General features: G+C 41.4%; 1 protein-coding gene across 3 annotated transcripts in view; it reads right to left on the bottom strand.

The window, feature by feature from the left end:
* Positions 1-912: 912 nt before the first annotated feature.
* The window catches only part of RALBP1 (ralA binding protein 1), a 38,278-nt gene continuing 23,819 nt past the window's right edge, over positions 913-15,371 (bottom strand). For all 3 annotated transcript variants that reach the window (XM_070420659.1, XM_070420661.1, XM_070420660.1), the window contains exons 7-10: positions 11,259-11,366; positions 4,596-4,717; positions 4,233-4,356; positions 913-2,624 (exon numbers count right to left, since the gene is read on the bottom strand). In XM_070420659.1, the coding sequence (XP_070276760.1) occupies positions 2,358-2,624; positions 4,233-4,356; positions 4,596-4,717; positions 11,259-11,366 (621 nt within the window). In that variant the 3' untranslated portion in view covers positions 913-2,357. The remainder of the gene's footprint in view (positions 2,625-4,232; positions 4,357-4,595; positions 4,718-11,258; positions 11,367-15,371) is intronic.

The raw sequence follows: 15,371 nt of genomic DNA, 5'->3' as shown, positions 1-15,371 counted from the left end.
GTGTTACTCTGAGAAAGTACAAGTTTGGGCACAAAAATTTGAGGAAAGAAGTTGTGTAGGAAACATTTCCTAGGCCGACCTGAGGAAGAGCAGAAATGGAGGGGAGAGGCTTCTTACAGGGACTCAATTGGCTTACTCCTCCGTTTCAACTACTAATGATGCCAGAGTACGGGCTGACCCTCCCAGTAGGCCGGTGCCAGTCCACGAGAAAGATCTCAGGGGCTCGGGCAGAATGAGAATAGGAACAGTGGAGTGTGGTGTGTGCATGTGTCACATTGTAGGGCTGCCACCTATCTTACGTGGTCATTCTGAGATCTTTCTGTGTTTTTTGTTTTGGTCTTTAAATATCTACAGTAAAATATTGGTTAGGATGGTGCCTCTCAAATAATGTGCATTTCACTCACCTGGGAGCTGGGATGGCAGCACCAGCTGCTGAGCCCAAAGCCTAGGAACATCCAGCAGCAGCTTTCCTGCAGGTGCCGGGAAGCAGCGAGGGCCAGCCAGGTACAGGGTCACACATAGGATGAGTGTAGCTGCCTGCTCCAGCTGCCCCAGTGTTCCGTTTGGCTAACCATCGTTATTAGAGAGCTGAGGCTTCCATTTGTGACCAAGTAACTGGGTAAGGAACACAATGTGTGTGAGAACATTTTTTTCACTCTAGGACCTTAAAGAAATATCAAACCAACTCCTTGACAGCCAAAACCTACTCAATTATTTCAAAGAAAAAATGTATACAAAAAAATGAAAAGCATTTTTTTCTCAAATGGCTGTTGAATTTATTTCCTTGATCAATAATGGTCCTGGCAAAAATTAGTTAATCAACACTGAGAGAACTGTAATGAAATACTAAATTTTAAAAATCCATGATACCTTGATAGAAATTAGAGTTTACACAAAAAGAAACCTCCAATATTGCCAGCAAATATAAAATGAATGTAATATGACCAACAGGACAGCAAGAAGGCTTTTATACATTTATATTTGACACCTGATCATATTTTCAGTCACCATAGTATCTTCTCTCCAGGTTTAAAAAAATATTATGCTGATTTCTATAACAAAGCTTTCTTTTCGTACAAAAATCAAATAATGGCCAACAAGTCACAACAGTGCAATAGGTAGAAGATAAAAATGCATCAAACAGGTGCCGAAAATAAATACTAACTAGGAGGAGGGGAGGATGAGCCTCCTGGGGGGTTGTTTCCATCACCTTGGCTGTGGGTCTTCACAGCCATGAGCTGACCTCCCTCTTGGGTGCCATTGATCTGGGCGGAACAAAGCATGACTGAACAAAGGTGCCTGAGAGCCCCCTCAGGTCACCAGTGAAGTGGCAAAAGCAAGGAAACAGAGTCGGGGATCACAGCTATCGTTAAAAGGAAACGTTGTTTTTTCTATTGCTCAGTCTCATCAATTGGGAGTCCATCGGCAGTTCACTGAAACATATGGATAATTGAGAACTTTTGTTTAACAGCATATATATGGCTTATTCAGGCAGAGAGACATTTACATTCTAGCCCAAGCAAGCAATCAAAGTCATTCTGTTTGTAATGGAAGGTCAGTAACATAGATTTCTGGTTTGAGAAACAGATCCTTTATGTGGATTCCTTAGGTCAAGGTGGCTACCTCAGACCAACCCAGTGAAGAGCATTTGCTCATCAATAGCAATGAGGACCTAGAGGAGCCAGGCTGCTCCAGGGCTGGCAGGCCAGCTGCACAGGCAGCTCTGCCTGCCACCAGCCAGGCCATCCTGGTGACTCAGGAGCAAGGACTGTGTTTTAGGACGGTCGAAAGAGAGGGTGACAAGAGTGAGTAAAGGTAACCCCAGTAAGAGCCATTCTGGCCAGTCAGGAATTATGAGGCAGCTCCCCATGATATAATCTGCACCAAAAAGGTATAAAAGGCACAAGCAAGAGTGACTAGGTAAGCAGTGACCCTGGAGGGTGAGACGGGGGCGAGCCACAAGGCAAGAGCAGTATTTGCCTTGTTTGGTTCCTCCCCTTAAACGAGGGAGAGAGATCCGATTCTGCCGTAATAAAAAAGCAAAGATGATTTTTGGTTTAAAAAGAAGCCACTCAAGGGTTAAAATAGTTATTTTAAGTTAACAAAGAAAACTAATCTTCAAATAAGCTATCTGGAAAACTCATCTGTCCCCTGTAAGCCTACAGCGCGTCCACTGTGTTCTCCTCCCATAACCTGAGCCTGACGCAGAGAAGTGTGTGTGTGTGTGTGTTTAAGAAGGAAGAGTCTCTTGGAAGAAAAGGTATCTTTACAGAATGTACAGCAGAGAGTTGTCCAGTCTGACTCTCGGGATTACAGTAAGATGCACAGGTCTGGAGATTTCCATGACCTCAGGATGCTCAGATGGGTGTCTCCTTCCTGTCTCTGCTCGGGGACGGCTTGGCCTGCTCCTTGCCTGCTTTTGGCTGCTCTTTAGTTGCTTTTGTCTCTGGGGCGCTGTCTCTAGGTGGTTGGACAGCACCCCCACGCCTCTCAGGCTCCTCTTCCTCCGGTGCCTGTGGCTCAGACTTGGCTCGTTGCAGCTGGAGCAGGCGGAGCTGCACGCGCAATTCGATGATGGCCTCTCGCTCTTCATGGATTGCTTGATTCAAATGATTGTTCTTTATCTTAAGGAATGACAGAAAAGAACCATTCTCTCAAAATGACAATGATTCCCAAAAGACAAAGGGTAATTGACTGTACCTTCGCTACACTTCCCACTGGCTAATCAGGGCAATATGCCAATTAACCACCAACAAGATGGCGGTTAATTTGCATACATAGGCTCCAAGCGGTGGAGCGAAGCCAAATGGCCCCGAAGCCAGCTGAGCAGCGAGGCCTCCCGGCCCGAGATCAGTGGAGCCCCGAGGCCTCCTGGCCCCGGGAGCAGCGAAGCCTGACGGCGGGGGGGGGGGCGGGGGGGGGAGGGCCTCTGGCCAGAGCCCAGCCAGAGCGAAGGCCTGGGTCCCAGGTGCCAGAGAAAAACTGGTGCCAGCAGCCAAGGGAAGGGAAGGCCTATTGCACGAGTCTCTTCGTGCAACAGGCCTCTAGTCCTACATAAGAATCTATTTTTGTTTTAGTCAATTTAGTTGTGAAGTGAAAGACATGACCATGAATATGCAACTGAGGCCCATAAAAATTCAAGATATAAACTCTGTTCCAAAACACAAAAGAGTATCTTAAGACAAATGTACTAATAGAAAACAATTATTTTAATAAGGTTTCTAGTGTTTAAAAAGGCAGATCTGGACGTCTGTTGGATGAAAGATATTAACTATCTTGTTCAAACCATGAGAGTATTGTCTTTGTATCCCAAGTACTATAATCCTAGAATATATTTTCCTACATAGGATTTTTAATATAATCTGTAAAATGTGAAGAAAACAAAATAAGGTGCCAACATGAAATCTTCCTAAAGAATGGAAGCTACCTGGTGGCCGAGGTCTCAACGACTGCTCTGCTTTTCCCACCACACCCCTGGCTATATAGCAAGTGTCTTGACCTTGAGCCTCGCTGGGCAGCCTTTATGAACTCTGTCCACAGGTTCTGTGGAGAGGACTTTTGTGGGTGGTGGATTTGTATGGAATTCATCTAATTTTCTATGAGGTAGATAAGTTCTGGTTTCCCCAGGAGCTGAATGCACCTGAACAAGGGAAACAAAGCTGTTTCACTTTCTTACGTTTCCTTTCTAAGAAGAGAATGGCCTCTTTGAACCTTTAGATTAAACATCTAGAGACAATGTTTTATTTGGGTTAAGAAGGGAAATTCTGATCAAGATCATTTACTTTTGTTTTATAGCACAGTTGTCTCCCAGTTTCCTAGTGCCGAGTTTACTCTCTCCGGCTGCTTTACAGGTTAAGGTCTAAGAGAAAACTCCCAGAGGGAGGTTCAGGAGGTTTTTCCTTCTTGCATTAGCATTTCTTTTTCTGTTCACCTTCTCTGTGAACACAACAGACCACTAAAAGCTGCTCAAACTGGCACCGTCAGGTGAGGCTTAACCCAAGTGGGAGAGAGGTCTGTGTGGTACTCTACAGTCAGGGAAAGTCACCACCTCAGGGACCAGGCCACACCTGTGCCATCTGCTTGGCCAGCAGTCAACGTTCACCTAAGCTCCTCTCTACTCAACCTCCCCAGTTGGTTACCAAGGAGAAGAAAAATTCTAAGGGGAAATACATAGTTGCTACAACTTTCTAGAAATTAGTGTGATTTTTGGTTATTGTCCCCCAAAAACTCACTTCTAGTTCTTCATTCTGTCTCTGTAAATCTTCCAAAATGATCTGAAGCTCCTCTTCATCTTCACTCTCGCTCTCACTCTCAGAGGAGTACTCCTCCGTCTCACTCCGGCCGTGCTGCTGACGACTAAAGGGCGAGAGATCCAGAAAAGTATGCTTGTCTGTTACCTCCCTTCTTTTAGATTTACCAGGTTTTCACAAGTCTATTTGATATAACACCATTTTTAACATTTAATAAATAAGAAACTTAGGGTGATTAATTTTGCATGCCTAATTCTTTTATATGAAAGTCTGAGAGCTGAAATCATTATGCTTATATCTAAATAAACATCTGGGAAGTTTCAAAATCCTTTGCCTCTCCTTTACCTCTGAATTTCGGCAATCTCAGCTCTAAGGCGCTCGATCTCTTCTTTCTCTGAGGCAATCTGTCGGCGGAGAAACTGCTCCATGGCTAGAAGCTCCTCCTGTTCAGTCAGGATCTCATTCTCCTAAAATAATGATCAGGGTGAACACCTTTGAGAGTAGGACTGGAGTGTAAGATATGTCACTCTTTTGGGGTCTGTGTTGTCTTGAATTCTTTAGCCTCATACACATAACACACTAGTAATGGGAAAGCTTGCTGTACTGCACAACCAAAAAATACCCTGTTTCTTTAGTGCCAAGAAAAGGCTCCTTTGAGAAAAGGTAAACTAAGTTACTTGGGAGGAATGACTAAGTTTTTCTCAACACATAAAATGCCACTCAGGAGTCCATGTTCTCATTTTGCAAAGCTCCTGTGGGACTTGCACACTGGGCACAAGGCCGAAGTTCAAGTGTTTGCCTCCCAGTCCTCTCAACGCCTCCCCACTTCTCAATAAAGGGAGAATATTTGGGGCCCAGGTGGCCGGCCTCCAACAGTGTCACTGAGAAAAGAAGAACCAGATGTACAGCTGCTGTCAGCATCACCTACAGCAGATCCTGTGCAGAAAAGATGTTTACAGAAGAAATCTCACTGCAAGCCACCATCCTCCTTAAACCACGCCCCCAGAGATAACAAACAGTATATATTCTGCTTTAACAGAATATAGATTTCTAAGACTGATCAATTCAGCCCTGGCTGGTTTGGCTCAGTGGATAGAGCGTCAGCCTGAGGACTTAAGGGTCCCAGTTTCGAGTCCAGTCAATGGCACATGCCTGGGTTACTGGCTCCGTCCCCAGTAGGGGGCGTGCAGGAGGCAGCCGATCAGTGATTCTCTCTCATCATTGATGTTTCTATCTCTCCCCATTCCCTTCCTCTCTGAAATCAATAAAAATATATTTAAAAAAAAAAAAAAATATATATATATATATATATTTAACAAATAAATAAATAAATAAAACTGACCGATTCACCAAAGGGGGAAAATCCCTATCTGCCCAAGATCTAGCCTTTCAACATAACACAGACAAAACTTAGGAGGTAACAGATGGAAGGCTATAGAAATGAGGGCTAAGAGGCAGGTGTCTACAGCATTTTTTTTAACCTAAATAGCTCGTTTATTTAAAAAGATTCTTTGGAGGGGTCCTAGGTGAGGGAAGTAATGCCTTCTCTTCACCTTCAGCCCTGGCAGGGGTTACGGGCAGTTTTGCTAACACACACCACACACCACACACACCGGGTGCACCCAAGGGTGGCCTTTCATGGAGGCCAGAGATGTGATCCTTGGAGCTCAGAGTGCCCACTCTAGCTCCTGCCAAGGGTGCTCGGGCACCGTGAGGTGAGGGTACAGAGGTAGCCCCAGTCTAGTTGCAGCCTGGGTCTCCACGAAGCAGGGAAGGCAGCCCCCAGCCCCAGAGCTTATCTGGCAGGACCTCTCTCAGTGCTGCGAATGCCTGAGGGCAGGATCCCCTCATCCTGTTACAGAATTTCTTTCCAAACTAATAGGTATCAAGAGAATAAGTACCTATGATCAAACTTAAAGACATTATGGTCAAGTTCTAAAGTGAACCACTCAAGGCCCCCAAAATGCATGAGGAATCTCTTGGAGATGTAATATGCAATATTCCCCACATGTTTCTAAACAGACATGTTTATTTTCCAAGAAATATCGGATGGAAAAATTCTGAAATCAAAGCATAACCTGGGACTTCAGGGAAGAAGAGTTATGTGTTAAGCAGAACAAAATATTTTTCAGAAGTGACAGGAAAGAACTAAAACTTCACAGCCTTCAGGTATCCCACATACATGAGTTTTGGAGGCACAGGCTATTGTCAGAGCCTAGACCTCATTCCTTATTACTAGTAAACTGGGAGTTTCTAGAACAGATTAAGGCTGACTTGAGAGACTCATCTTCAGCTCTATTCCTGGAATAGGCACTCAAGAGCTATTGATCAAATCAATGAATGAAAAATAAAACAATTTATCAACAATTGACTTTCACTGCAAAGAATAAAATCAGAATATCTAAAAAGTGCTATTAGCAACAACTGTCTGTATTGGTACATTTCAAGGATCCCAAACTTTGTGATATCAGGAAGAATATATTTTAAATAGTTATTAAAGTTCAATATTATTAATATGAAACAAGTACCACTAATCTGTAAATCAGGGGAAGTACTTATAATTGGACCTATGTAGATGAAATGAGATTAAGTAAAGTATCTAGAACAGTGTCCAATAATCATTCAGTAGAAGATAGTTTTCTCTAGTTGAATATTTAAACAAACACCATAGGGGGTGGGCAAAAATAGGCTGCAGTTGTTCATATGGGAAATACAATAATTAGTAAATAATAACAATAGAACAAGAATAAACTGTGTCGTATATTCACAACTATACACCTACTTTTGCTGCACCCTGAATAAGTATGGCAAACAGCAGACAAGAGTCTAAAACCTCAAAATAAAGTTTGGTTAAAAGACTACACCTTTGGCCCAGTTGATGTGGCTCAGTGGTTGAGCACCCACCTAAAACAAACAAACCAGGAGGTTATGGTTCAATTCCTGGGTCAGGGCACACTAGTATGCCCGGGTTGTAGGCTCGATCCCCAGTAGGGGGCATGCAGGAGGCAGCCGATCAATGATTCTCTCTCATCATTGATGTTTCTCTCTCTCGCTCCCCTCCCATCTGAAATAAATACATTAAATTAAAAAAAAAAACTTACACCTTTGTAAATGAGCTTCTCAAATTATACAATAACCAATACAACTCCTGAATAACCAATGAGTCAAAGAAATCAAAACAATATCTTGAGACAAATTAAAATGGAAACACAACATACTAAAACTTATCAGATGAATAAAATTATAAACGATACCACAGAAATACAAAGGGTCATAGACTATTATAAACATTTATACACCAACAAATTGGAGAACCTAGAAGAAATGGGTAAGTTCTTAAAACATAAAATCTACCAAGACTGAATCATGAAGAAACAGAAAATCTGAACAGACCAATAATGAATAAGGAGATTAAATCAGTAATAAAAAATCTCCCAACAAACAAAAAAGACCCAGAAGAGAGGGCTTCATAGGTGAATTCTACCAAGCATTTAAAGAAGCATTGTCAATCCTTCTCAAACTCTTCCAGAAAACTGAAGAGGAGGCAACACTCCTAAATTTATTTTACAAGGTCAACATTACCTTCATACCAAGAGCCAGGTGAGGACACTATAAGAAAAGAAAATTACAAGCCAATATCCCTGCAAAAATTCTCAACAACATACTAACACCACATTAAAAAGATCAGATGGAATAATCAAGTGGAATTTATTTCTGGGATACGAGGATGGCTCAACATAATAAATGTGATGCTCCACATTACAGAATAAAGAATAAAAATCATATCCTCTCAATAGATGCAATAAAACAGTTGACAAAATTCAACTGGAAGTCCTAGCCAAAATGATTAGATAAGAAAAAAAATAAAAGGTAACCAAATTTGATAAAAATAAAAGCAAATGGTCATGATCTTATATGTAGAAAACCCTAAAGCCTGGCTGGTGTGGCACAGATGGTTGAGGGTCAGCCCATGCACCAGGAGGTTGCAGGTTCAATTCACCGCATATGCCTGGCTTGAAGGCTCGATCCCAGTAGGGGACATGTAGGAGGCACCCGATCAATGATTCTCATTGATGTTTCTATCTCTCCCTCTCCCTTTCCCTCTCTGAAATCAATAAAAACATTTTTTTAAGAAAGTTTATAAAAAAGAAAGAAAACCCTTAAAGACTCCACCAAATAATTGTTAGAGCTAATAAATAAAGAGTAAAGCTGCAGGATACAAAATCAACACTCAAAATCAGTTGCATTTCTATACACTAACAACAAACCATCTGAAAAATACATTAAGAAAACAATTCCTTTACAATAGCATCAAAAGATACTTGGAATAAATTTATGTAACAAGGTGAAAGGCCTAGACACTGAAACTATTAAACATTGATAAAAGAATTTGAAGATACAAATGGGAAAAATGTTCTATGTTCATGGATCAGAAGAAATATTTTTTAAAAATATTTTTTTATTAATTTCAGAGTGGAAGGGAGAGAGAGAGAGAAACATCGATGAAAGAGAATCATTGATTGGCTGCCTCCTGCACACCCCCTACTGGGGATGGAGCCCGCAACCCAGGCATGTGCCCTTGACTGGAATCGAACCTGGGACCCTTCAGTCTGTTGGCCGACACTATCCACTGAGCCAAACCAGCTAGGGCAGAAGAAATAATATTGTTGAAATGCCCATACTACCCAACGCAATCTACAGATTCAATGAATCTCTATCAAAGTTCCAATGGTCTTTTCCACAGAAATAGAAAAACAATTCTAGCCCTAACCGGTTTGGCTCAGTGGATAGAGCATCGGCCTGTGAACTGAAGGGTCGGTCCCAGGTTCGATTACGGTCACGGGCATGTACCTTGGTTGCGGGCACATCCCCAGTAGGGGGTGTGCAGGAGGCAGCTGATTGATGTTTCTCTCTCATTGATGTTTCTAACTCTGTATCCCTCACCCTTCCTCTCTGTAAAAAAAATCAATAAAACATTAAATTAATTCTAAAATTCATACAGAACCACAAAAAGCCAAAGCAATTTTAAACAAAATGAATAAAGTTAGAGGCATCACACTACCTGATTTCAAAATATACCACATAGTTATAATAATCAAAGCATTATGACACTGGCATATAACCAGACATCTAGACTAATGGAGCAGAATAGAGAGCCCAGGAATAAATCCACACATTTATGATCAATTAATCTTTGACTAAGGTGCCAGGAACACCTAATGGGGAAAGAACAATCTTTTCAAGAAATTATATTGGTACACTGGTTTTCCTCATGCAAAAGAATGAAATCAGACCCTTATCTCACTCCATATAAAAAAAAAATCAACTCAATATGGATTAAAGATTTCAATCTAAGACCTGAAACCATAAAACTATTGAAAGAAAACACAGGAAAGAGTTTCTTGACATTGGTGTGGACAATTAATTTTTTTAGATAGGACCCCAAAAACACAGGCAACAAACAAAAATAGATGGAATTGCATCAAATAAAAGGTTTCTGCATAGCAAAGCTTTTTTTCCCCAACAGAGTGAAGAGACAACCTATAAATAGAATATATTTGAAAACCATTCATGTGATAAGGGTTTTATATCCAAAATACATAAGGAACTCAACTCAATAGAAAGAAAACAACCCAATTAAAAAGTCGGCAAAGGACCTAACATCTCAAAAGATATACAAATGGCCAACAGATTTATGAAAACATGTTCAATGCCACGCATCATCAGGGAAATGCAAATCAAAACCACAATGAGATATCACCTTACACCAATTATGATGCAGAAAAAAGGAACCCCTGTACACTGTTGGTGGGAATGTAAACTGGTACAGCCATTATGAAAAACAGGAGGTTCCTCAAAAAATAAAAATAGAACAGTCATACTCCAGTAATCCCATTTATAAATATACATCCAAAGGAAATGAAAACAAGATACTGAAGAGATATATGCACACCCATATTCACTGCAGCATTATTCATAAGAATCAAACTACAAAAAAACCCCAATCAGCAACACATAAATGGATCAAGAAGTGGTGTGTACACACACATTCACAGAGGAATATTATTCAGCCACAACAAAGAAGGAAATCCTGCCATTTATGACAACATGAATGAACCTAAAGGACATGCTAAGTAAAATAAGCCAGACCGAGAAAGACAACTATTATATGATCTCACTTATACTAGTATGTGGAATCTAAAAAAAAGTCAAAACTCAAAGAAATATAGAGTAGAAAGGTTCTGAGGGGTGGGGGAAATAGGGAGATGTTGGTCAAAGGATTCAAAGTTGCAGTTATATAGGATGAGTAAGTCTAGAGACCTCATGTGCAGATATGATAACTATAGTTAACTAGAGGCCGGTGCACGAATTCGTGCACCAGTGGGGTCCCTCAGCCTGGCCTGCAGGATCAGACCGAAACCGGCTCTCCAACATCTCCCAAGGGGTCCCAGATTGTGAGAGGGTGCAGGCCAGGCCAAGGGATACCACTGCTGCATGATCGGGGCCAGGGAATGACACAGGAGGTTGGCCAGCCAGAGAGGGACTTCAGGGCACATCCGGCCCATCTCGCTCAGTCCCAATCGGCTGGACCTCAGCAGCAAGCTAACCTACCAGTCGTAGCATCTGCCCCCTGGTGGTCAGGGCACATCATAGTGATTGTTTGACCGGTCGACTGTCTGCTCCCTGGTGGTCAGTGCACATCATAGCGAGTGGCCTTAGCATATTACACTTTGATTGGTTGAACAGACAACTGGACGCTTAGCATTATTAGTCTTTTATTATATAGGATAATACTGTGTTGAATATTGAAAATGTACTAAGAGTAAATTTCAGGTACTCTCATCGCTAAAGAAAAAGTTAACAATGGGAGGCGATATATTAATTAACCTGACTGTAATAACCATCTCACTGTGTCTACCACCTCATCATTTTGTACACCTTAAATATATACAATTTTAATTTTCTTTAAAAAGGAAGCTTGCAGAACAGAAAAAGAGTTTAACTTACCTGGGCAAGGAGAATATTTATAACTTCTTCATTTTCATTCATTTCTTCTTTGGAAACATCCTCTTTTGAAAGACTGGCTATCTCTTGTGCAATCTTGGTTTCACACTCCTGTCAAGACAAATGAAAAAAAAAAAACTGGTCAGCCTATATGTAACACATATTCAACAAATCACACATTACCATTCTAGAAGTTTCCTTCTCATTTCCTAGAATTGAAAAAAATAACATTGTCAGAGGAACCATCTGGATAAATGGACATTTGTTAACAGGAAATGTTCATTGAAAAATGACATGTGGATCTTAACCTGTGGCTACAGTGTGAAAATGTGCAATTCTAGTTAATGTGCTCACCATTTCCAGAACCCTTTCACACAAATTGTCTTCTGTGGTACTTTTTTTGGTGGGGGATTTTAAGCATACAATTCGATTAGTTTTAACAAATGTATACAGCCAAGGAACCACCACCACAATCATAATCTAGAACAGTTCTATCACCACACAAAATACCCTTGGGTTCTTCCACCATCTGTTGTCCCTGGCAACCACTGATCTGCTTCCCACTGCTAAAGTTTTGCTTTTTCTTGAGTTTCATATAAATTGAATCAATTAGTAGTCGGTTTTATCTGGCTTCTTTCACTTAGCAAAATGTTCTTAACAATTCTATTTTGTTGTTTGTATCAGGAGTTTGCTGGATAATATGCCATGATGTGAATGTACCCCGATTTGTTTATCCATTCACCAGCTGATGAACATCTGGGTCCTTCCTAGTTTGACCGATTATAACTAGAACTGTTATGAACATTTTGTAAAAGCTCTGTGTGGGTATACGCTTTCTTAAATAACCACAAGTGGGATTGCTGGGTTATATGACAATCATACACTTAACTCTAAGAAACTGCCAAACTGTTTTCCAAAATTACTGTACTATTTTTGTACTATCAAGAGCAATATGAGTATCAGTTGCTCCATATTCTTGTCAACACTTGGTTTTTTTACTTTTAGCCATTCTGGTTGTTGTGCAGTGTTATGTCATTGTGGTTTTATTTTGTATTTCCTTAATAACCAATGATGTGGAACATCTTTGCACATGCTTACTTGCCATCTGTATATCATCTTTGGTGAACTGCCTATTCAAATTTTTGCCTATTTAAAATTGAATTGTTAATGTAATAAATATACCACTCTGGTGAGGGATGCTGATAATGGCAGAGGCTACACATGTGTGTTGGGGAGGGGATATATGCAAACTCTCTGTACCTTCCTCACATTTTGCTGTGAACTTAAAACTACTCTAGAAAAATAAAATCTAAAAAAAAATGAACTGTTTTGTCTTCCTATTTAGTTGTAAGAGGGCTTTTTAAAATAGATTTTTGTTCAAGTCCTCTATCAGATATGTGTTTTTTGCAAACATTTTGACACAGCTTCTGGCTTGTATATTCACTTTCTTAACAGTGTCTTTTGAAGTTTTAAAATTTTGGTGAAATGTAATTTATCAAATTTGTCTTTCAGAGTCCTATTTAACAAATCACTACCTAAGCAAGTCAGTAGATCTGTGTTTTCTCCTAGAAGTTTTCTTTAGCTCTTAGTTCAGTGGTTCTCAACCTTCTGGCCCTTTAAATACAGTTCCTCATGTTGTGACCCAACCATAAAATTATTTTTGTTGCTACTTCATAACTGTAATGTTGCTACTGTTATGAATCGTAATGTAAATATCTGATATGCAGGATGGTCTTAGGCGACCCCTGTGAAAGGGTCGTTCAACCGCCGAAGGGGTCGAGACCCACAGGTTGAGAACCGCTGTCTTAATGTATGATTCATCTATACCAGTGATGGCGAACCTTTTGAGCTCGGCGTGTCAGCATTTTTGAAAAACCCTAACTTAACTCTGGTGCCGTGTCACATACAGAATTTTTTTGATATTTGCAACCATAGTAAAACAAAGACTTATATTTTTGATATTTATTTTATATATTTAAATGCCATTTAACAAAGAAAAATCAACCAAAAAAATGAGTTCATGTGTCACCTCTGACACACGTGTCATAGGTTCGCCATCACTGATCTATACTAATAAAAGGGTAATATGCTAATTAGACCAGACGTTCTTCCAGACAAAGCCACAGCAGCTGCGAGGGCCGAGGGCCAGCAGTGCAGGAGGCAGCAGCGCAGGCTGGTCCAGCACTGTGGCCCCTTTCACAGAGGTCGCAGGAGAACCCGGTGCCGCAGAGAGGGTGGGGCCGCACGAGAGGGTGGGGACACAGCCAATTTCTCAGAGTTGTCGTGGTAGAGTCCTCTGCCCATGCCGGTCCAGTGTCACGGCCCCTTCTGCAGAGGCAGTGGGAGAGGGGGCTGCGTGATCCCGGTTCCAGTGCTGCCCCTTCCACAGAGGCAGCCACAGAGACGCGGCTTGGGCCAGTCCCAGTGCCACGCCTCTGCAGAGGCTGGACAGAGTGTGGCCTGCTGTGCCTCAACCTCCCAAAGCCCCTCCTCCAGCTGGCCTGGTCCAGGTCACCCCCCTGCCCACTAGTGGGCAGGGGGGCGGGGCCAGTGCTAAGAAGCAAGGATCGAGGGCCAGCAGTGGCAGCAGCAGCAGGGTGATGGGGGCTGTGCCTTCCCCTGATCACCCAGTGGCCTTCCACAGAGGGAGCAGGCCTAAGTTGTCAGTAGGTCATCCCCTGAGTGCTCCTGGACTGTGAGAGGGGGCAGGCCTGGCTGAGGGACACCCCCCACCCCCGTGCACGAATTTTCATGCACCAGGCCTCTAGTTTCTAATGAAAGGTTCTTCTTTGCATATAAAGATCCAATTGTTTCAGCACCATTTGTTGAAGAGAAACTTTTTCTCCCACTGAATTGTCATCTTTGTTGAAAATTAATTGCCCTTATATGTGTGAGTCTATTTATGACATTCTATTCTATATGTCTATCCTTGATTACTGTAGCTTCATAGTAAGTCTTAAAATCAGGTAGTGCAAGTCTGCTAATGTTTTTGTTTACACTACTCTAGGTCTTTTGTATTTCCATATACATTTTAGAAGAACTTGTTAATTTCTACAAAGCCACCTGTTTAGATTTTTATTGAATCCACAGATCAATTTGAGAAAACCTAACATCTTAACAATATTGAGATATACGGCTCTATGTTATTTAGATCTTTTTTCTATTTAGGTTCAATATCTAATTGTCCACTGCTAACATACAGAAATACAATAGGCTGTTGTATATCTGATCTTATATCCTACAACTTTGCTTATATCCTACAACTTTAGCTAAATTCACTTGTTAGTTTTTGGGGGGTTTTATTGATTGATTGATTTTTGAGAGGAAGGGTGAGGAGAGAGAAACACTGATTTGTTGTTCCACTTACTTATGCATTCTTTGGTTGAATCTTGTATGTGCCCCGACCAGGGATTGAACCCACAATCTTGGTGTATTGGGATGACACTCTAAAACTCACTGAGCTACCAGGCCAGGGCCTCACTTATTAGTTTTTTATAGATTCCTTAGGATTTTATAGATAGGTGATCATGTCATATACATACACTTAGTTCTCTCCAATCTGTATCCTTTTTTATTTTTTCTTGCTTTGCTGCACTGGCCTGAACAACCTCCAGTATGATGTTGAGTACAAGTGGCAAGAGCAAAATCCTTGCCTTATACACCCAATTTTAGGAGAAAGCATTTAGAGTTTTACTATTAAGCACACTAGTCATGGAATTTTTCACAGATGCACCTTTTATCAGGTTAAGAAAGTTGTTTGCTGAGAGGTTTGTTGTTTTTTATACCATGAGTAAGTGTTGGATTTTGTCAAATGGTTTTCTGTTCTGTTGATGTAATTTTGTGGTTTTTCTTATTTTTAATCCATTAATATAATGAACTAGAGGCCCAGTGCATGAAAATTCGTGCACTCAGAGGGGTCCCTTAGCCGAGCCTGCGCCCTCTCACAGCCCAGGAGCCCTCGGGAAATGTCCACCTGCCAGCTTAGGCCAGCTCCCCAGGGGATCTGGCCTAAGCTGGCAGTCAAGACATCCCTCTGGCAGCCTGGGAGCCCTGTGAATGCAGCTGTCAGCCCAACTTGTGGCTCAGCAAAGCTCCCCGTGGGAGTGCACTGACCAA

Source organism: Myotis yumanensis, unplaced genomic scaffold (assembly GCF_028538775.1).
Source record: "Myotis yumanensis isolate MYYU_CA2020_CCGP unplaced genomic scaffold, mMyoYum1.0.hap1 SCAF_7, whole genome shotgun sequence".
Lineage (NCBI taxonomy): Eukaryota > Metazoa > Chordata > Mammalia > Chiroptera > Vespertilionidae > Myotis > Myotis yumanensis.
This window is presented reverse-complemented; position numbering and strand designations above follow the sequence as displayed.